The sequence below is a fragment of the Lepisosteus oculatus genome, chromosome 4, assembly GCF_040954835.1.
Source record: "Lepisosteus oculatus isolate fLepOcu1 chromosome 4, fLepOcu1.hap2, whole genome shotgun sequence".
NCBI lineage: Eukaryota > Metazoa > Chordata > Actinopteri > Semionotiformes > Lepisosteidae > Lepisosteus > Lepisosteus oculatus.
In genome coordinates, this window is record NC_090699.1 from 1769445 (window position 1) to 1791716 (window position 22272).

Below are 22272 nucleotides of genomic sequence, written 5' to 3' on the forward strand. Positions count from 1 at the left end.
TGTGTCTCTCCTGTCGACCTACGACTCCAGTCTGTCCATGTACACGTGAATGACCTGTCTCTCTCTCTGACCTGTCTGTCTCTCTCAGGGTGGCCCTGGAGCGGGGCAGCTCGGAGCTGTTCCGTCTCTCTCTCTGACCTGTCTGTCTCTCTCAGGGTGGCCCTGGAGCGGGGCAGCTCGGAGCTGTTCCGTCTCTCTCTCTCTCTGACCTGTCTGTCTCTCTCAGGGTGGCCCTGGAGCGGGGCAGCTCGGAGCTGTTCCGTCTCTCTCTCTGACCTGTCTGTCTCTCTCAGGGTGGCCCTGGAGCGGGGCAGCTCGGAGCTGTTCCGTCAGCGTGAGGCCCGTGCGGCCCGCCTGGCCAGTGAGATCGAGTCCAGCCCGCAGTACCGGCGCCGCGTGTCTCTGGAGAACGACGAGGGCCGCAGTGAGGAGGACAAGTACGGCGCAGTGAGCCGGGACAGAGACAGCCCTGGGTTCAGCAGCTCCAGCAGGTCTCTCTCTCTCTCTCTCTCTCTGTCTCGCCCTCCTGCCCGTCTCTCTCTCTCTCTCTCTCACCCTCCTGCCCGTCTCTCTCTCTCTCTCTCTCACCCTCCTGCCCGTCTCTCTCTCTCTCTCTCTCTCTCTCTCTCACCCTCCTGCCCGTCTCTCTGTCTCACCCTCCTGCCTGCCCGTCTCTCTCTCTCTCTCACCCTCCTGCCTGTCTCTCTGTCTCACCCTCCTGCCTGCCCGTCTCTCTCTCTCTCTCACCCTCCTGCCTGTCTCTCTCTCTCACCCTCCTGCCCGTCTCTCTCTCTCTCTCTCTCACCCTCCTGCCCGTCTCTCTCTCTCTCTCTCTCACCCTCCTGCCCGTCTCTCTCTCTCACCCTCCTGCCTGCCCGTCTCTCTCTCCTCTCTCTCTCCTCTCTCTCTCCTCTCTCTCTCTCTCCTCTCTCTCTCTCTCCTCTCTCTCTCCTCTCAATTCAGTTCAATTCAGTTCAAGGTGCTTTATTAGCATGACCGATGGGTACAATCAGTGTTGCCAAAGCAAATGAAAATAATAAAATTAACATGGAACAAAACAAAAAATAGAAGTAAAATAAAATCTACAGACATGTTACAGACATTTACAACAAAGACATATTATAAAATATTGACATATACTGTAGGCGGCTGGAGCATTATTGGGAGACGGACTCACTGTTCCTCAGGCTGTGACAGGAGATCACATACTGGGCTGCCAGATCAACTGAGTTCCCTCCTCCCTCTCCCAGTACGATTGGGACCCGTTGTGATTCTGGCAGGTGTGGGAACTCTGGGATTAGATTTCTGAATTTGGGGAAGAATGTTTCTCTAATCCCAGAGTATCTGTCACAGTGCAGTAGGAAGTGCACCTCTGTCTCTATTTCTCCCTGCTGGCAGTGGGAGCACAGCCTGTCCTCTCTGGACAGCCAGGTCTGCCTGTGTCCAGTGTGTGTGTCCAGGCTGTGGTCACTGAGCCTGTCCTCTCTGGGCAGCCAGGTCTGCCTGTGTCGCCCAGTTTCTATGGCCAGGTTGTGGTCACTGAGCCTGTCCTCTCTGGACAGCCAGGTCTGCCTGTGTCCAGTGTGTGTGTCCAGGCTGTGGTCACTGAGCCTGTCCTCTCTGGACAGCCAGGTCTGCCTGTGTCCAGTTTCTATGGCCAGGTTGTGGTCACTGAGCCTGTACTTCGTCAGGGTCTGTTTCTGTTAGTTATTTTTTATTTTGGTCAAATATTCAGCTAGTGTGTATTGTCTGTTTAAGGTTCTGTAGCATTCCAGTTTATGTTGTGTTTGTGTGTGTGTGTCCCAGTGTGTGAGATATTGCTGTTTGATCTGTGCTGTGATGTGGTTGAGTCTGGGTTGTGGTGCTCTAGCAGTGCTGTCCTGAGGCTGGTTAGTGTCGGTGTGGCTCAGGTCGGTGAGCCTCAGGACCAGCTGGCTCAGGAGGCTCTGTTTTGGGCTCAGCTCTTGGCTCAGCAGGGCTTTGTGGTGGTAGGAATTTTGGTCGCTGTTTTTTAGGTGTAGCCAATACTTTAATACTCTTTTCTGTATGTTTATCAATAGTGGGTACTGGCCTAATTCGGCCCTGCACCCGTTGTTAGGAGTTTTTCTCTGCACACGGAGGATGATTCTACAGATCTCCATGTGCAGAGTTTCTGTGGGGTCTCTCTCTCTCTCAATTCAATTCAATTCAATTCAATTCAAGGTGCTTTATTAGCATGACCGATAGGTACAATCAGTGTTGCCAAAGCAAATAAAAATAATAAAATTAACATAGAACAAAACAAAAAATAGAAGTAAAATAAAATCTACAGACATGTTACAGACATTTACAACAAAGACATATTATAAAATATTGACATATACTGTATTCGGCTGGAGCATTATTGGGAGACAGACTCACTGTTCCTCAGGCTGTGACAGGAGATCACATACTGGGCTGCCAGTTCAACTGAGTTCCCTCCTCCCTCTCCCAGTAGGATTGGGACCCGTTGTGATTCTGGCAGGTGTGGGAACTCTGGGATTAGATTTCTGAATTTGGGGAAGAATGTTTCTCTAATCCCAGAGTATCTGTCACAGTGCAGTAGGAAGTGCACCTCTGTCTCTATTTCTCCCTGCTGGCAGTGGGAGCACAGCCTGTCCTCTCTGGACAGCCAGGTCTGTGTGTGTCCAGTGTGTGTGTCCAGGCTGTGGTCACTGAGCCTGTCCTCTCTGGACAGCCAGGTCTGCCTGTGTCCAGTGTGTGTGTCCAGGCTGTGGTCACTGAGCCTGTCCTCTCTGGACAGCCAGGTCTGCCTGTGTCCAGTGTGTGTGTCCAGGTTGTGGTCACTGAGCCTGTCCTCTCTGGACAGCCAGGTCTGCCTGTGTCCAGTTTCTATGGCCAGGCTGTGGTCACTGAGCCTGTACTTCGTCAGGGTCTGTTTCTGTTTGTTATTTTTTATTTTGGTCAAATATTCAGCTAGTGTGTATTGTCTGTTTAAGGTTCTGTAGCATTCCAGTTGATGTTGTGTTTGTGTGTGTGTGTCCCAGTGTGTGAGATATTGCTGTTTGATCTGTGCTGTGATGTGGTTGAGTCTGGGTTGTGATGCTCTAGCTCTCTCTCTCTCTCACCCTCCTGCCCGTCTCTCTGTCTCACCCTCCTGCCCGTCTCTCTGTCTCACCCTCCTGCCCGTCTCTCTGTCTCACCCTCCTGCCTGCCCGTCTCTCTCTCTCTCTCTCACCCTCCTGCCCGTCTCTCTCTCTCACCCTCCTGCCCGTCTCTCTCTCTCACCCTCCTGCCCGTCTCTGTCTCTGTCTCTGTCTCTGTCTCTGTCTCTGTCTCTGTCTCTGTCTCTGTCTCTGTCTCTGTCTCTCTCTCACCCTCTTGCCCGTCTCTCTCTCTGTCTCTCTCTGTCTCACCCTCCTGCCTGTCTGTCTCTCCCAGGGAGGGCCGGTATGTCCCTCAGGCCCAGAGGACCCGCGATCCGGCCGGTTCTGGTGCTGCTGCCAGTCGGGCCGGCGGGGGGGAGAGGGGGGGTCCGGTGGGGGGCGCCCCTCTCCCTGGCAGGATCGGGGGGTCTGGCAGCCCCCGGACCTCCTCGCCCCGCTCCTCCCCGTCCACCAGGGGGGCCGGCTCTCACCCCCCCGGCGCAGCCCCCCGTCCCACCAGCCCCCCCCTCGCCAGCGCGCCCCCCGCGCACCCCCCTCCTCACGCCCACCCTCACCCCGACTCGGGGCGCGCGGTCAACGGAGGTGAGTCCCGCTGCAGAGCGCTCAGTGTGTGGTCAGTGTGCTGGACAGGGTCAGTGTGTGGTCAGTGTGCAGGACAGTGTCTGTGGAGCGGTCAGTGTGTGGTCAGTGTGCAGGACAGGGTCAGTGTGTGGGCAGTGTGTGGTCAGTGTGCAGGACAGGGTCAGTGTGTGGTCAGTGTGCAGGACAGTGTCTGTGGAGCGGTCAGTGTGTGGTCAGTGTGCAGGACAGTGTCTGTGGAGCGGTCAGTGTGTGGTCAGTGTGCAGGACAGTGTCTGTGGAGCGGTCAGTGTGTGGTCAGTGTGTGGTCAGTGTCTGTGGAGCGGTCAGTGTGTGGTCAGTGTGCAGGACAGTGTCTGTGGAGCGGTCAGTGTGTGGTCAGTGTGCAGGACAGTGTCTGTGGAGCGGTCAGTGTGTGGTCAGTGTGCTGGACAGTGTCTGTGGAGCGGTCAGTGTGTGGTCAGTGTGCAGGACAGTGTCTGTGGAGCGGTCAGTGTGTGGTCAGTGTGCAGGACAGTGTCTGTGGAGCGGTCAGTGTGTGGTCAGTGTGTGGTCAGTGTCTGTGGAGCGGTCAGTGTGTGGTCAGTGTGCAGGACAGTGTCTGTGGAGCGGTCAGTGTGTGGTCAGTGTGCAGGACAGTGTCTGTGGAGCGGTCAGTGTGTGGTCAGTGTGCTGGACAGTGTCTGTGGAGCGGTCAGTGTGCAGGACAGTGTCTGTGGAGCGGTCAGTGTGTGGTCAGTGTGCAGGACAGTGTCTGTGGAGCGGTCAGTGTGTGGTCAGTGTGCAGGACAGTGTCTGTGGAGCGGTCAGTGTGTGGTCAGTGTGCTGGACAGTGTCTGTGGAGCGGTCAGTGTGTGGTCAGTGTGCAGGACAGTGTCTGTGGAGCGGTCAGTGTGTGGTCAGTGTGCAGGACAGTGTCTGTGGAGCGGTCAGTGTGTGGTCAGTGTGTGGTCAGTGTCTGTGGAGCGGTCAGTGTGTGGTCAGTGTGCAGGACAGTGTCTGTGGAGCGGTCAGTGTGTGGTCAGTGTGCTGGACAGTGTCTGTGGAGCGGTCAGTGTGTGGTCAGTGTGCTGGACAGTGTCTGTGGAGCGGTCAGTGTGCAGGACAGTGTCTGTGGAGCGGTCAGTGTGTGGTCAGTGTGCAGGACAGTGTCTGTGGAGCGGTCAGTGTGTGGTCAGTGTGCAGGACAGTGTCTGTGGAGCGGTCAGTGTGTGGTCAGTGTGCTGGACAGTGTCTGTGGAGCGGTCAGTGTGTGGTCAGTGTGCAGGACAGGGTCAGTGTGTGGTCAGTGTGCAGGACAGTGTCTGTGGAGCGGTCAGTGTGCAGGACAGTGTCTGTGGAGCGGGCAGTGTGTGGTCAGTGTGCAGGACAGTGTCTGTGGAGCGGTCAGTGTGTGGTCAGTGTGCAGGACAGTGTCTGTGGAGCGGTCAGTGTGCAGGACAGTGTCTGTGGAGCGGTCAGTGTGTGGTCAGTGTGCAGGTCAGTGTCTGTGGAGCGGTCAGTGTGTGGTCAGTGTGCTGGACAGTGTCTGTGGAGCGGTCAGTGTGTGGTCAGTGTGCTGGACAGTGTCTGTGGAGCGGTCAGTGTGTGGTCAGTGTGCAGGACAGGGTCAGTGTGTGGTCAGTGTGTGGTCAGTGTCTGTGGAGCGGGCAGTGTGTGGTCAGTGTCTGGAGCGGTCAGTGTGTGGTCAGTGTGCAGGACAGTGTCTGTGGAGCGGTCAGTGTGTGGTCAGTGTGCAGGACAGTGTCTGTGGAGCGGTCAGTGTGTGGTCAGTGTCTGTGGAGCGGTCAGTGTGTGGTCAGTGTGCTGGACAGTGTCTGTGGAGCGGTCAGTGTGTGGTCAGTGTGCTGGACAGTGTCTGTGGAGCGGTCAGTGTGTGGTCAGTGTGCAGGACAGTGTCTGTGGAGCGGTCAGTGTGCAGGACAGTGTCTGTGGAGCAGGCAGTGTGTGGTCAGTGTGCTGGACAGTGTCTGTGGAGCGGTCAGTGTGTGGTCAGTGTGCAGGACAGTGTCTGTGGAGCGGTCAGTGTGCAGGACAGTGTCTGTGGAGCGGTCAGTGTGTGGTCAGTGTGCTGGACAGTGTCTGTGGAGCGGTCAGTGTGCTGGACAGTGTCTGTGGAGCGGGCAGTGTGCTGGACAGTGTGCAGGACAGTGTCTGTGGAGCGGTCAGTGCCGGACAGCAGTCAGTGTTGATTTAATTTTGTTCCATCAGTGTCGTCCAGAATGTCTCCAAAATCTCAGAGACCCGTCCAGCCCACCAGGACAGTCCGGACTCCACACACAAACTCCAGCCCAGCAGGTACTGCGACAGCAGCACTGTAACGGTGTCTTAATAACACTGTTATAACACTGACAGTCTGACCAGCAGGTACTGCGACAGCAGCACTGTAACAGTGTCTTAATAACACTGTTATAACACCGACAGTCTTACCAGCAGGTACTGCGACAGCAGCACTGTAACAGTGTCTTAATAACACTGTTATAACACCGACAGTCTGACCAGCAGGTACTGCGACAGGAGCACTGTAACGGTGTCTTAATAACACTGTTATAACACTGACAGTCTGACCAGCAGGTACTGTGACAGCAGCACTGTAACGGTGTCTTAATAACACTGTTATAACACCGACAGTCTGACCAGCAGGTACTGCGACAGCAGCACTGTAACAGTGTCTTAATAACACTGTTATAACACCGACAGTCTGACCAGCAGGTACTGCGACAGCAGCACTGTAACAGTGTCTTAATAACACTGTTATAACACTGACAGTCTGACCAGCAGGCACTGCGACAGCAGCACTGTAACAGTGTCTTAATAACACTGTTATAACACCGACAGTCTGACCAGCAGGTACTGCGACAGGAGCATTGTAACAGTGCCTTAATAACACTGTTAAAACACTGACAGTCTGACCAGCAGGTACTGCGACAGCAGTACTGTAACGGTGTCTTAATAACACTGTTATAACACTGACAGTCTGACCAGCAGGTACTGTGACAGCAGCACTGTAACAGTGTCTTAATAACACTGTTATAACACCGACAGTCTGACCAGCAGGTACTGCGACAGCAGCACTGTAACAGTGTCTTAATAACACTGTTATAACACCGACAGTCTGACCAGCAGGTACTGCGACAGCAGCACTGTAACAGTGTCTTAATAACACTGTTATAACACTGACAGTCTGACCAGCAGGCACTGCGACAGCAGCACTGTAACAGTGTCTTAATAACACTGTTATAACACCGACAGTCTGACCAGCAGGTACTGCGACAGGAGCATTGTAACAGTGCCTTAATAACACTGTTAAAACACTGACAGTCTGACCAGCAGGTACTGCGACAGCAGCACTGTAACGGTGTCTTAATAACACTGTTATAACACCGACAGTCTGACCAGCAGGTACTGCGACAGCAGCACTGTAACGGTGTCTTAATAACACTGTTATAACACTGACAGTCTGACCAGCAGGTACTGCGACAGGAGCACTGTAACGGTGTCTTAATAACACTGTTATAACACTGACAGTCTGACCAGCAGGTACTGTGACAGCAGCACTGTAACAGTGTCTTAATAACACTGTTATAACACCGACAGTCTGACCAGCAGGTACTGCGACAGCAGCACTGTAACAGTGTCTTAATAACACTGTTATAACACCGACAGTCTGACCAGCAGGTACTGTGACAGGAGCACTGTAACAGTGTCTTAATAACACTGTTATAACACCGACAGTCTGACCAGCAGGCACTGCGACAGCAGCACTGTAACAGTGTCTTAATAACACTGTTATAACACCGACAGTCTGACCAGCAGGTACTGCGACAGCAGCACTGTAACGGTGTCTTAATAACACTGTTATAACACCGACAGTCTGACCAGCAGGTACTGTGACAGGAGCATTGTAACAGTGTCTTAATAACACTGTTATAACACCGACAGTCTGACCAGCAGGTACTGCGACAGGAGCACTGTAACAGTGTCTTAATAACACTGTTATAACACTCTGTCTGTATTAACAGAACAGTCTCTCTCTCCTTAGTTTCTCGATCCCCAAAGCCTGGAGGCTCTTCACAGGAGTCACCTTTGACCCCTCCTTACCTTGACTCACCTGTTTCCACAACAGCCCAAAAATCAGCTGGTCCTGCCCCTCTCTTCCCTGTAGATGGTAAGACTGCTAATTTACCCTGTCAGTATCTGTATGAACCCCTCTCTCTCTCAGTGCAGTGTTCATGTACTGGAGTGTCCAGTCAGTGTGTGTGTATTAACCCCTCTCTCTCTCTCAGTGCAGTGTTCATGTACTGGAGTGTCCAGTCAGTGTGTGTGTATTAACCCCTCTCTCTCAGTGCAGTGTTAATGTACTGGAGTGTCCAGTCAGTGTGTGTGTATTAACCCCTCTCTCTCAGTGCAGTGTTCATGTACTGGAGTGTCCAGTCAGTGTGTGTATTAACCCCTCTCTCTCTCAGTGCAGTGTTCATGTACTGGAGTGTCCAGTCAGTGTGTGTGTATTAACCCCTCTCTCTCAGTGCAGTGTTCATGTACTGGAGTGTCCAGTCAGTGTGTGTATTAACCCCTCTCTCTCTCAGTGCAGTGTTCATGTACTGGAGTGTCCAGTCAGTGTGTGTATTAACCCCTCTCTCTCTCAGTGCAGTGTTAATGTGCTGGAGTGTCCAGTCAGTGTGTCTGTATTAACCCCTCTCTCTCTCTCAGTGCAGTGTTAATGTACTGGAGTGTCCAGTCAGTGTGTCTGTATGAACCCCTCTCTCTCTCAGTGCAGTGTTAATGTACTGGAGTGTCCAGTCAGTGTGTCTGTATTAACCCCTCTCTCTCTCTCAGTGCAGTGTTAATGTACTGGAGTGTCCAGTCAGTGTGTCTGTATGAACCCCTCTCTCTCTCAGTGCAGTGTTAATGTACTGGAGTGTCCAGTCAGTGTGTCTGTATGAACCCCTCTCTCTCTCTCAGTGCAGTGTTAATATACTGGAGTGTCCAGTCAGTGTGTGTGTATTAACCCCTCTCTCTCAGTGCAGTGTTAATGTACTGGAGTGTCCAGTCAGTGTGTCTGTATTAACCCCTCTCTCTCTCAGTGCAGTGTTAATGTACTGGAGTGTCCAGTCAGTGTGTCTGTATGAACCCCCCTCTCTCTCTCAGTGCAGTGTTGATGTACTGGAGTGTCCAGTCAGTGTGTCTGTATTAACCCCTCTCTCTCTCAGTGCAGTGTTAGTGTACTGGAGTGTCCAGTCAGTGTGTCTGTATGAACCCCTCTCTCTCTCAGTGCAGTGTTAATGTACTGGAGTGTCCAGTCAGTGTGTGTGTATTAACCCCTCTCTCTCTCAGTGCAGTGTTAATGTACTGGAGTGTCCAGTCAGTGTGTCTGTATTAACCCCTCTCTCTCTCAGTGCAGTGTTAGTGTACTGGAGTGTCCAGTCAGTGTGTCTGTATGAACCCCTCTCTCTCTCAGTGCAGTGTTGATGTACTGTATTGATCAGTGTGTGTGTATTGATCAGTGAATGAGATCCTGAGCTCTGTGGTGAAGGAGAGGACAGCAGACAGTCCTGTCAGCCCACTGGAGACCAAGAGCACATTGACCAAAGGTGAGTCTCGTGTCGGTGTGTCTGTCTCTGCTCTCGCACTGTCCTGTCTGTGTGTGTCTGACACACTCTCTCTGCTCTGACAGTGTGTGTGTGTGTCTGACACACTCTCTCTGCTCTGACTGTGTGTGTGTGTGTGTCTGACACACTCTCTCTGCTCTGACTGTGTGTGTGTGTGTGTCTGACACACTCTCTCTGCTCTGACTGTGTGTGTGTGTGTGTCTGACACACTCTCTCTGCTCTGACAGTGTGTGTGTGTGTCTGACACTCTCTCTCTGCTCTGACAGTGTGTGTGTGTCTGACACTCTCTCTCTGCTCTGACTGTGTGTGTGTGTCTGACACACTCTCTCTGCTCTGACAGTGTGTGTGTGTCTGACACTCTCTCTCTGCTCTGACAGTGTGTGTGTGTGTGTCTGACACTCTCTCTCTGCTCTGACAGTGTGTGTGTGTGTCTGACACACTCTCTCTGCTCTGACAGTGTGTGTGTGTCTGACTCTCTCTCTCTGCTCTGACAGTGTGTGTGTGTGTCTGACACTCTCTCTCTGCTCTGACAGTGTGTGTGTGTGTCTGACACTCTCTCTCTGCTCTGACAGTGTGTGTGTGTGTCTGACACTCTCTCTCTGCTCTGACAGTGTGTGTGTGTGTCTGACACACTCTCTCTGCTCTGACAGTGTGTGTGTGTGTCTGACACACTCTCTCTGCTCTGACAGTGTGTGTGTGTGTGTCTGACACACTCTCTCTGCTCTGACAGTGTGTGTGTGTGTGTCTGACACACTCTCTCTGCTCTGACAGTGTGTGTGTGTGTGTCTGACACTCTCTCTCTGCTCTGACAGTGTGTGTGTCTGACACACTCTCTCTCTGCTCTGACAGTGTGTGTGTCTGACACACTCTCTCTCTGCTCTGACAGTGTGTGTGTGTGTGTCTGACACACTCTCTCTCTGCTCTGACAGTGTGTGTGTGTGTGTCTGACACACTCTCTCTGCTCTGACAGTGTGTGTGTGTGTCTGACACTCTCTCTCTGCTCTGACAGTGTGTGTGTGTGTGTGTCTGACACTCTCTCTCTGCTCTGACAGTGTGTGTGTGTGTGTGTCTGACACACTCTCTCTGCTCTGACAGTGTGTGTGTGTGTGTCTGACACACTCTCTCTGCTCTGACAGTGTGTGTGTGTGTCTGACACACTCTCTCTGCTCTGACAGTGTGTGTGTGTGTGTCTGACACACTCTCTCTGCTCTGACTGTGTGTGTGTGTGTCTGACACTCTCTCTCTGCTCTGACAGTGTGTGTGTGTGTGTCTGACACACTCTCTCTGCTCTGACAGTGTGTGTGTGTGTCTGACACACTCTCTCTGCTCTGACAGTGTGTGTGTGTGTCTGACACACTCTCTCTGCTCTGACAGTGTGTGTGTGTGTCTGACACACTCTCTCTGCTCTGACAGTGTGTGTGTGTGTCTGACTCTCTCTGCTCTGACAGTGTGTGTGTGTGTCTGACACTCTCTCTGCTCTGACAGTGTGTGTGTGTCTGACACACTCTCTCTGCTCTGACAGTGTGTGTGTGTGTCTGACACACTCTCTCTGCTCTGACAGTGTGTGTGTGTGTCTGACACACTCTCTCTGCTCTGACAGTGTGTGTGTGTGTCTGACACACTCTCTCTGCTCTGACAGTGTGTGTGTGTGTCTGACACACTCTCTCTCTGCTCTGACAGTGTGTGTGTGTGTCTGACACTCTCTCTCTGCTCTGACAGTGTGTGTGTGTGTGTCTGACACACTCTCTCTCTGCTCTGACAGTGTGTGTGTGTGTGTCTGACACTCTCTCTCTGCTCTGACAGTGTGTGTGTGTGTGTCTGACACTCTCTCTCTGCTCTGACAGTGTGTGTGTGTGTGTCTGACACACTCTCTCTGCTCTGACAGTGTGTGTGTGTGTCTGACACACTCTCTCTGCTCTGACAGTGTGTGTGTGTGTGTCTGACACACTCTCTCTGCTCTGACTGTGTGTGTGTGTGTCTGACACACTCTCTCTGCTCTGACAGTGTGTGTGTGTGTCTGACACACTCTCTCTGCTCTGACAGTGTGTGTGTGTGTCTGACACACTCTCTCTGCTCTGACAGTGTGTGTGTGTCTGACTCTCTCTGCTCTGACAGTGTGTGTGTGTGTCTGACACACTCTCTCTGCTCTGACAGTGTGTGTGTGTGTCTGACACACTCTCTCTGCTCTGACAGTGTGTGTGTGTGTCTGACACACTCTCTCTGCTCTGACAGTGTGTGTGTGTGTGTCTGACACACTCTCTCTGCTCTGACAGTGTGTGTGTGTGTGTCTGACACTCTCTCTCTGCTCTGACAGTGTGTGTGTGTGTGTCTGACACTCTCTCTCTGCTCTGACAGTGTGTGTGTGTGTGTCTGACACACTCTCTCTGCTCTGACAGTGTGTGTGTGTGTCTGACACACTCTCTCTGCTCTGACAGTGTGTGTGTGTGTGTCTGACACACTCTCTCTGCTCTGACTGTGTGTGTGTGTGTCTGACACACTCTCTCTGCTCTGACAGTGTGTGTGTGTGTCTGACACACTCTCTCTGCTCTGACAGTGTGTGTGTGTGTCTGACACACTCTCTCTGCTCTGACAGTGTGTGTGTGTCTGACTCTCTCTGCTCTGACAGTGTGTGTGTGTGTCTGACACACTCTCTCTGCTCTGACAGTGTGTGTGTGTGTCTGACACACTCTCTCTGCTCTGACAGTGTGTGTGTGTGTCTGACACACTCTCTCTGCTCTGACAGTGTGTGTGTGTGTGTCTGACACACTCTCTCTGCTCTGACAGTGTGTGTGTGTGTGTCTGACACACTCTCTCTGCTCTGACAGTGTGTGTGTGTGTGTCTGACACACTCTCTCTGCTCTGACAGTGTGTGTGTGTGTCTGACACTCTCTCTCTGCTCTGACAGTGTGTGTGTGTGTCTGACACACACTCTCTGCTCTGACAGTGTGTGTGTGTCTGACACACACTCTCTGCTCTGACAGTGTGTGTGTGTGTCTGACACTCTCTCTCTGCTCTGACAGTGTGTGTGTGTGTGTCTGACACACTCTCTCTGCTCTGACTGTGTGTGTGTGTGTCTGACACACTCTCTCTGCTCTGACAGTGTGTGTGTGTGTCTGACACTCTCTCTCTGCTCTGACAGTGTGTGTGTGTGTGTCTGACACACTCTCTCTGCTCTGACAGTGTGTGTGTGTGTCTGACACACTCTCTCTGCTCTGACAGTGTGTGTGTGTGTCTGACACACTCTCTCTGCTCTGACAGTGTGTGTGTGTGTCTGACACACTCTCTCTGCTCTGACAGTGTGTGTGTGTGTCTGACACTCTCTCTGCTCTGACAGTGTGTGTGTGTGTCTGACACACTCTCTCTGCTCTGACAGTGTGTGTGTGTGTCTGACACACTCTCTCTGCTCTGACAGTGTGTGTGTGTGTGTCTGACACACTCTCTCTGCTCTGACAGTGTGTGTGTGTGTGTCTGACACACTCTCTCTGCTCTGACAGTGTGTGTGTGTGTGTCTGACACACTCTCTCTGCTCTGACAGTGTGTGTGTGTGTCTGACACTCTCTCTCTGCTCTGACAGTGTGTGTGTGTGTCTGACACACACTCTCTGCTCTGACAGTGTGTGTGTGTGTCTGACACACACTCTCTGCTCTGACAGTGTGTGTGTGTGTCTGACACTCTCTCTCTGCTCTGACAGTGTGTGTGTGTGTCTGACACTCTCTCTCTGCTCTGACAGTGTGTGTGTGTGTCTGACACTCTCTCTCTGCTCTGACAGTGTGTGTGTGTGTCTGACACTCTCTCTCTGCTCTGACAGTGTGTGTGTGTGTCTGACACACACTCTCTGCTCTGACAGTGTGTGTGTGTGTCTGACACACACTCTCTGCTCTGACAGTGTGTGTGTGTGTCTGACACTCTCTCTCTGCTCTGACAGTGTGTGTGTGTGTCTGACACTCTCTCTCTGCTCTGACAGTGTGTGTGTGTGTCTGACACTCTCTCTCTGCTCTGACAGTGTGTGTGTGTCTGACACACTCTCTCTCTGCTCTGACTGTGTGTGTGTGTCTGACACACTCTCTCTCTGCTCTGACAGTGTGTGTGTGTGTGTCTGACACACTCTCTCTGCTCTGACAGTGTGTGTGTGTGTCTGACACTCTCTCTCTGCTCTGACAGTGTGTGTGTGTGTCTGACACTCTCTCTCTGCTCTGACAGTGTGTGTGTGTGTCTGACACTCTCTCTCTGCTCTGACAGTGTGCTCCGGGCAGCAGAGATCCCAGCTGGAGGAGCTCCGGAAGTTCGGCAAGGAGTTCCGGGTAGGAGCCCGCCTGCGTGTGTCTCTCCCTCTCGTGTCCCCACCTGCGTGTGTCTCTGAGTCTCTCCCTCTTGTGTCCTGCCTGTGTCTCTGAGTCTCTCCCTCTCGTGTCCTGCCTGCCTGTGTCTCTGAGTCTCTCCCTCTCGTGTCCCCACCTGCCTGTGTCTCTGAGTCTCTCCCTCTCGTGTCCCGCCTGTGTCTCTGAGTCTCTCCCTCTTGTGTCCTGCCTGTGTCTCTGAGTCTCTCCCTCTCGTGTCCTGCCTGCCTGTGTCTCTGAGTCTCTCCCTCTCGTGTCCCGCCTGTGTCTCTGAGTCTCTCCCTCTCGTGTCCTGCCTGTGTCTCTGAGTCTCTCCCTCTCGTGTCCCGCCTGTGTCTCTGAGTCTCTCCCTCTCGTGTCCTGCCTGTGTCTCTGAGTCTCTCCCTCTCGTGTCCTGCCTGCCTGTGTCTCTGAGTCTCTCCCTCTCGTGTCCTGCCTGCCTGTGTCTCTGAGTCTCTCCCTCTCGTGTCCCGCCTGTGTCTCTGAGTCTCTCCCTCTCGTGTCCTGCCTGTGTCTCTGAGTCTCTCCCTCTCGTGTCCTGCCTGCCTGTGTCTCTGAGTCTCTCCCTCTCGTGTCCTGCCTGCCTGTGTCTCTGAGTCTCTCCCTCTCGTGTCCTGCCTGCCTGTGTCTCTGAGTCTCTCCCTCTCGTGTCCTGCCTGCCTGTGTCTCTGAGTCTCTCCCTCTCGTGTCCTGCCTGTGTCTCTGAGTCTCTCCCTCTCGCGTCCTGCCTGTGTCTCTGAGTCTCTCCCTCTTGTGTCCTGCCTGTGTCTCTGAGTCTCTCCCTCTCGTGTCCTGCCTGCCTGTGTCTCTGAGTCTCTCCCTCTCGTGTCCTGCCTGTGTCTCTGAGTCTCTCCCTCTCGTGTCCCGCCTGTGTCTCTGAGTCTCTCCCTCTCGTGTCCCCACCTGCGTGTGTCTCTGAGTCTCTCCCTCTCGTGTCCCGCCTGTGTCTCTGAGTCTCTCCCTCTCGTGTCCCGCCTGTGTCTCTGAGTCTCTCCCTCTCGTGTCCCGCCTGTGTCTCTGAGTCTCTCCCTCTCGTGTCCCCACCTGCGTGTGTCTCTGAGTCTCTCCCTCTCGTGTCCTGCCTGTGTCTCTGAGTCTCTCCCTCTCGTGTCCTGCCTGTGTCTCTGAGTCTCTCCCTCTCGTGTCCTGCCTGTCTCTGAGTCTCTCCCTCTCGTGTCCTGCCTGTGTCTCTGAGTCTCTCCCTCTCGTGTCCTGCCTGCCTGTGTCTCTGAGTCTCTCCCTCTCGTGGCCTGCCTGTGTCTCTGAGTCTCTCCCTCTCGTGGCCTGCCTGTGTCTCTGAGTCTCTCCCTCTCGTGTCCCGCCTGTGTCTCTGAGTCTCTCCCTCTCGTGTCCCCACCTGCGTGTGTCTCTGAGTCTCTCCCTCTCGTGTCCTGCCTGTGTCTCTGAGTCTCTCCCTCTCGTGTCCTGCCTGCCTGTGTCTCTGAGTCTCTCCCTCTCGTGTCCCGCCTGTGTCTCTGAGTCTCTCCCTCTCGTGTCCCGCCTGTGTCTCTGAGTCTCTCCCTCTCGTGTCCCCACCTGCGTGTGTCTCTGAGTCTCTCCCTCTCGTGTCCTGCCTGTGTCTCTGAGTCTCTCCCTCTCGTGTCCTGCCTGTGTCTCTGAGTCTCTCCCTCTCGTGTCCTGCCTGTGTCTCTGAGTCTCTCCCTCTCGTGTCCTGCCTGTGTCTCTGAGTCTCTCCCTCTCGTGTCCTGCCTGTGTCTCTGAGTCTCTCCCTCTCGTGTCCTGCCTGCGTGTGTCTCTGAGTCTCTCCCTCTCGTGTCCTGCCTGTGTCTCTGAGTCTCTCCCTCTCGTGTCCTGCCTGCCTGTGTCTGAGTCTCTCCCTCTCGTGTCCCGCCTGTGTCTCTGAGTCTCTCCCTCTCGTGTCCCGCCTGTGTCTCTGAGTCTCTCCCTCTCGTGTCCTGCCTGTGTCTCTGAGTCTCTCCCTCTCGTGTCCTGCCTGTCTCTGAGTCTCTCCCTCTCGTGTCCCGCCTGTCTCTCTGAGTCTCTCCCTCTCGTGTCCCGCCTGTCTCTCTGAGTCTCTCCCTCTCGTGTCCCGCCTGTGTCTCTGAGTCTCTCCCTCTCGTGTCCCGCCTGTGTCTCTGAGTCTCTCCCTCTCGTGTCCCGCCTGTGTCTCTGAGTCTCTCCCTCTCGTGTCCCGCCTGTGTCTGAGTCTCTCCCTCTCGTGTCCCGCCTGTGTCTCTGAGTCTCTCCCTCTCGTGTCCCGCCTGTGTCTCTGAGTCTCTCCCTCTCGTGTCCCGCCTGTGTCTCTGAGTCTCTCCCTCTCGTGTCCCGCCTGTGTCTCTGAGTCTCTCCCTCTCGTGTCCCGCCTGTGTCTCTGAGTCTCTCCCTCTCGTGTCCCGCCTGTGTCTCTGAGTCTCTCCCTCTCGTGTCCCGCCTGTGTCTCTGAGTCTCTCCCTCTCGTGTCCCGCCTGTGTCTCTGAGTCTCTCCCTCTCGTGTCCCGCCTGTGTCTCTGAGTCTCTCCCTCTCGTGTCCCGCCTGTGTCTCTGAGTCTCTCCCTCTCGTGTCCTGCCTGCCTGTGTCTCTGAGTCTCTCCCTCTCGTGTCCTGCCTGCCTGTGTCTCTGAGTCTCTCCCTCTCGTGTCCCGCCTGTGTCTCTGAGTCTCTCCCTCTCGTGTCCCGCCTGTGTCTCTGAGTCTCTCCCTCTCGTGTCCCGCCTGTGTCTCTGAGTCTCTCCCTCTCGTGTCCTGCCTGTGTCTCTGAGTCTCTCCCTCTCGTGTCCTGCCTGTGTCTCTGAGTCTCTCCCTCTCGTGTCCTGCCTGTGTCTCTGAGTCTCTCCCTCTCGTGTCCTGCCTGCGTGTCTCTGAGTCTCTCCCTCTCGTGTCCTGCCTGTGTCTCTGAGTCTCTCCCTCTCGTGTCCCGCCTGTGTCTCTGAGTCTCTCCCTCTCGTGTCCCGCCTGTGTCTCTGAGTCTCTCCCTCTCGTGTCCCGCCTGTGTCTCTGAGTCTCTCCCTCTCGTGTCCCGCCTGTGTCTCTGAGTCTCTCCCTCTCGTGTCCTGCCTGCCTGTGTCTCTGAGTCTCTCCCTCTCGTGTCCTGCCTGTGTCTCTGAGTCTCTCCCTCTCGTGTCCTGCCTGCCTGTGTCTCTGAGTCTCTCCCTCTCGTGTCCTGCCTGCCTGTGTCTCTGAGTCTCTCCCTCTCGTGTCCTGCCTGTGTCTCTGAGTCTCTCCCTCTCGTGTCCTGCCTGTGTCTCTGAGTCTCTCCCTCTCGTGTCCCCACCTGCGTGTGTCTCTGAGTCTCTCCCTCTCGTGTCCTGCCTGTGTCTCTGAGTCTCTCCCTCTCGTGTCCCCACCTGCGTGTGTCTCTGAGTCTCTCCCTCTCGTGTCCCGCCTGTGTCTCTGAGTCTCTCCCTCTCGTGTCCCGCCTGTGTCTCTGAGTCTCTCCCTCTCGTGTCCCGCCTGTGTCTCTGAGTCTCTCCCTCTCGTGTCCTGCCTGTGTCTCTGAGTCTCTCCCTCTCGTGTCCTGCCTGTGTCTCTGAGTCTCTCCCTCTCGTGTCCTGCCTGTGTCTCTGAGTCTCTCCCTCTCGTGTCCTGCCTGTGTCTCTGAGTCTCTCCCTCTCGTGTCCTGCCTGCGTGTGTCTCTGAGTCTCTCCCTCTCGTGTCCTGCCTGCCTGTGTCTCTGAGTCTCTCCCTCTCGTGTCCTGCCTGCCTGTGTCTCTGAGTCTCTCCCTCTCGTGTCCCGCCTGTGTCTCTGAGTCTCTCCCTCTCGTGTCCCGCCTGTGTCTCTGAGTCTCTCCCTCTCGTGTCCCGCCTGTGTCTCTGAGTCTCTCCCTCTCGTGTCCCGCCTGTGTCTCTGAGTCTCTCCCTCTCGTGTCCCGCCTGTGTCTCTGAGTCTCTCCCTCTCGTGTCCCGCCTGTGTCTCTGAGTCTCTCCCTCTCGTGTCCCGCCTGTGTCTCTGAGTCTCTCCCTCTCGTGTCCCGCCTGTGTCTCTGAGTCTCTCCCTCTCGTGTCCCGCCTGTGTCTCTGAGTCTCTCCCTCTCGTGTCCCGCCTGTGTCTCTGAGTCTCTCCCTCTCGTGTCCCGCCTGTGTCTCTGAGTCTCTCCCTCTCGTGTCCCGCCTGTGTCTCTGAGTCTCTCCCTCTCGTGTCCCCGCCTGTGTCTCTGAGTCTCTCCCTCTCGTGTCCCGCCTGTGTCTCTGAGTCTCTCCCTCTCGTGTCCCGCCTGTGTCTCTGAGTCTCTCCCTCTCGTGTCCCGCCTGTGTCTGAGTCTCTCCCTCTCGTGTCCTGCCTGTGTCTCTGAGTCTCTCCCTCTCGTGTCCTGCCTGCCTGTGTCTCTGAGTCTCTCCCTCTCGTGTCCCGCCTGTGTCTCTGAGTCTCTCCCTCTCGTGTCCCGCCTGTGTCTCTGAGTCTCTCCCTCTCGTGTCCCGCCTGTGTCTCTGAGTCTCTCCCTCTCGTGTCCTGCCTGTGTCTCTGAGTCTCTCCCTCTCGTGTCCTGCCTGTGTCTCTGAGTCTCTCCCTCTCGTGTCCTGCCTGTGTCTCTGAGTCTCTCCCTCTCGTGTCCTGCCTGTGTCTCTGAGTCTCTCCCTCTCGTGTCCTGCCTGCCTGTGTCTCTGAGTCTCTCCCTCTCGTGTCCTGCCTGTGTCTGAGTCTCTCCCTCTCGTGTCCTGCCTGTGTCTCTGAGTCTCTCCCTCTCGTGTCCTGCCTGCCTGTGTCTCTGAGTCTCTCCCTCTCGTGTCCTGCCTGTGTCTCTGAGTCTCTCCCTCTCGTGTCCCGCCTGTGTCTCTGAGTCTCTCCCTCTCGTGTCCCGCCTGTGTCTCTGAGTCTCTCCCTCTCGTGTCCTGCCTGTGTCTCTGAGTCTCTCCCTCTCGTGTCCTGCCTGTGTCTCTGAGTCTCTCCCTCTCGTGTCCTGCCTGTGTCTCTGAGTCTCTCCCTCTCGTGTCCTGCCTGTGTCTCTGAGTCTCTCCCTCTCGTGTCCTGCCTGTGTCTCTGAGTCTCTCCCTCTCGTGTCCTGCCTGCCTGTGTCTCTGAGTCTCTCCCTCTCGTGTCCTGCCTGTGTCTCTGAGTCTCTCCCTCTCGTGTCCTGCCTGTGTCTCTGAGTCTCTCCCTCTCGTGTCCTGCCTGTGTCTCTGAGTCTCTCCCTCTCGTGTCCTGCCTGTGTCTCTGAGTCTCTCCCTCTCGTGTCCTGCCTGTGTCTCTGAGTCTCTCCCTCTCGTGTCCTGCCTGCCTGTGTTTCTGAGTCTCTCCCTCTCGTGTCCTGCCTGCCTGTGTCTCTGAGTCTCTCCCTCTCGTGTCCCGCCTGTGTCTCTGAGTCTCTCCCTCTCGTGTCCCGCCTGTGTCTCTGAGTCTCTCCCTCTCGTGTCCCGCCTGTGTCTCTGAGTCTCTCCCTCTCGTGTCCCGCCTGTGTCTCTGAGTCTCTCCCTCTCGTGTCCCGCCTGTGTCTCTGAGTCTCTCCCTCTCGTGTCCCGCCTGTGTCTCTGAGTCTCTCCCTCTCGTGTCCCGCCTGTGTCTCTGAGTCTCTCCCTCTCGTGTCCTGCGTGTGTCTCTGAGTCTCTCCCTCTCGTGTCCTGCCTGTGTCTCTGAGTCTCTCCCTCTCGTGTCCCGCCTGTGTCTCTGAGTCTCTCCCTCTCGTGTCCCGCCTGTGTCTCTGAGTCTCTCCCTCTCGTGTCCCGCCTGTGTCTCTGAGTCTCTCCCTCTCGTGTCCCGCCTGTGTCTCTGAGTCTCTCCCTCTCGTGTCCTGCCTGCCTGTGTCTCTGAGTCTCTCCCTCTCGTGTCCCGCCTGTGTCTCTGAGTCTCTCCCTCTCGTGTCCCGCCTGTGTCTCTGAGTCTCTCCCTCTCGTGTCCCGCCTGTGTCTCTGAGTCTCTCCCTCTCGTGTCCCGCCTGTGTCTCTGAGTCTCTCCCTCTCGTGTCCCGCCTGTGTCTCTGAGTCTCTCCCTCTCGTGTCCTGCCTGCCTGTGTCTCTGAGTCTCTCCCTCTCGTGTCCTGCCTGTGTCTCTGAGTCTCTCCCTCTCGTGTCCTGCCTGCCTGTGTCTCTGAGTCTCTCCCTCTCGTGTCCTGCCTGCCTGTGTCTCTGAGTCTCTCCCTCTCATGTCCTGCCTGTGTCTCTGAGTCTCTCCCTCTCGTGTCCTGCCTGTGTCTCTGAGTCTCTCCCTCTCGTGTCCTGCCTGCCTGTGTCTCTGAGTCTCTCCCTCTCGTGTCCTGCCTGCCTGTGTCTCTGAGTCTCTCCCTCTCGTGTCCTGCCTGTGTCTCTGAGTCTCTCCCTCTCGTGTCCTGCCTGTGTCTCTGAGTCTCTCCCTCTCGTGTCCTGCCTGTGTCTCTGAGTCTCTCCCTCTCGTGTCCTGCCTGCCTGTGTCTCTGAGTCTCTCCCTCTCGTGTCCTGCCTGTGTCTCTGAGTCTCTCCCTCTCGTGTCCCGCCTGTGTCTCTGAGTCTCTCCCTCTCGTGTCCCGCCTGTGTCTCTGAGTCTCTCCCTCTCGTGTCCTGCCTGCCTGTGTCTCTGAGTCTCTCCCTCTCGTGTCCTGCCTGCCTGTGTCTCTGAGTCTCTCCCTCTCGTGTCCTGCCTGCCTGTGTCTCTGAGTCTCTCCCTCTCGTGTCCTGCCTGTGTCTCTGAGTCTCTCCCTCTCGTGTCCTGCCTGTGTCTCTGAGTCTCTCCCTCTCGTGTCCTGCCTGTGTCTCTGAGTCTCTCCCTCTCGTGTCCTGCCTGCCTGTGTCTCTGAGTCTCTCCCTCTCGTGTCCCGCCTGTGTCTCTGAGTCTCTCCCTCTCGTGTCCCGCCTGTGTCTCTGAGTCTCTCCCTCTCGTGTCCCGCCTGTGTCTCTGAGTCTCTCCCTCTCGTGTCCTGCCTGCCTGTGTCTCTGAGTCTCTCCCTCTCGTGTCCCGCCTGTGTCTCTGAGTCTCTCCCTCTCGTGTCCCGCCTGTGTCTCTGAGTCTCTCCCTCTCGTGTCCCGCCTGTGTCTCTGAGTCTCTCCCTCTCGTGTCCCGCCTGTGTCTCTGAGTCTCTCCCTCTCGTGTCCTGCCTGTGTCTCTGAGTCTCTCCCTCTCGTGTCCTGCCTGTGTCTCTGAGTCTCTCCCTCTCGTGTCCTGCCTGTGTCTCTGAGTCTCTCCCTCTCGTGTCCTGCCTGTGTCTCTGAGTCTCTCCCTCTCGTGTCCTGCCTGTGCAGCTCCAGTCCACCGGGGGCAGCGCTGCGCCTGCTGCCGACTCCGACCTGCCGCCGCCCCCCCCACCCGAGCCGCCCCGCGCCCCCAGCCCGGCCGCGCCGCCCAGCCCCGCCGAGCCCAGGCAGGCCCGGCCCGGTTCTGCCGAGCCACCGGGTCAGCCTGCAGACCGGCAGTCTCCCGAGACGCCCCCTGCCACCAGGACCCCCAGCGACACAGAGCAGGACAGGCCTGAGGGCGTGACAGCGTGAGTCTGTCTCACTGTGTGTGTGTGTACTGAGGGCGTGACGGCGTGAGTCTGTCTCACTGTGTGTGTGTGTACTGAGGGCGTGACGGCGTGAGTCTGTCTCACTGTGTGTGTGTGTACTGAGGGCGTGACGGCGTGAGTCTGTCTCACTGTGTGTGTGTGTACTGAGGGCGTGACGGCGTGAGTCTGTCTCACTGTGTGTGTGTGTACTGAGGGCGTGACAGCGTGAGTCTGTCTCACTGTGTGTGTCTCACTGTGTGTGTGTATGAGTGAGAGTGTGTGTCTCACTGTGTGTGTGTATGAGTGAGAGTGTGTGTCTCACTGTGTGTGTGTATGAGTGAGAGTGTGTGTCTCACTGTGTGTGTATATACTGAGGGCGTGACAGTGTGAGTCTGTCTCACTGTGTGTGTGTGTACTGAGGGCGTGACAGTGTGAGTCTGTCTCACTGTGTGTATGAGTGAGAGTGTGTGTCTCACTGTGTGTGTGTATACTGAGGGCGTGACAGTGTGAGTCTGTCTCACTCTGTGTGTGTATGAGTGAGAGTGTGTGTCTCACTGTATGTGTGTATATACTGAGGGCGTAACAGTGTGAGTCTGTCTCACTCTGTGTGTGTATGAGTGAGAGTGTGTGTCTCACTGTGTGTGTGTATATACTGAGGGCGTGACGGCGTGAGTCTGTCTCACTGTGTGTGTCTCACTGTGTGTGTGTGTACTGAGGGCGTGACAGTGTGAGTCTGTCTCACTGTGTGTGTGTATACTGAGGGCGTGACAGTGTGAGTGTGTCTCACTGTGTGTGTGTATGAGTGAGAGTGTGTGTCTCACTGTGTGTGTGTATGAGTGAGAGTGTGTGTCTCACTGTGTGTGTGTATGAGTGAGAGTGTGTGTCTCACTGTGTGTGTGTATGAGTGAGAGTGTGTGTCTCACTGTGTGTGTGTATGAGTGAGAGTGTGTGTCTCACTGTGTGTGTGTATGAGTGAGAGTGTGTGTCTCACTGTGTGTGTGTATATACTGAGGGCGTGACAGTGTGAGTCTGTCTCACTGTGTGTGTCTCACTGTGTGTGTGTGTACTGAGGGCGTGACAGTGTGAGTCTGTCTCACTGTGTGTGTGTGTACTGAGGGCGTGACGGCGTGAGTCTGTCTCACTGTGTGTGTGTATGAGTGAGAGTGTGTGTCTCACTGTGTGTGTGTATGAGTGAGAGTGTCTCACTGTGTGTGTATATACTGAGGGCGTGACAGTGTGAGTCTGTCTCACTGTGT

The 22272-nt window shown here is 55.3% G+C and overlaps 1 protein-coding gene across 1 annotated transcript in view; it reads left to right on the forward strand.

Moving 5' to 3' along the window:
* The window catches only part of atxn2l (ataxin 2-like), a 60029-nt gene that overhangs the window by 11595 nt on the left and 26162 nt on the right, over positions 1–22272 (forward strand). The window contains exons 8-14 of the mRNA XM_069188350.1: positions 294–491; positions 3421–3728; positions 5937–6023; positions 7768–7893; positions 9230–9316; positions 13574–13635; positions 20775–21016. Of these exons, the coding sequence (XP_069044451.1) occupies positions 294–491; positions 3421–3728; positions 5937–6023; positions 7768–7893; positions 9230–9316; positions 13574–13635; positions 20775–21016 (1110 nt within the window). The remainder of the gene's footprint in view (positions 1–293; positions 492–3420; positions 3729–5936; positions 6024–7767; positions 7894–9229; positions 9317–13573; positions 13636–20774; positions 21017–22272) is intronic.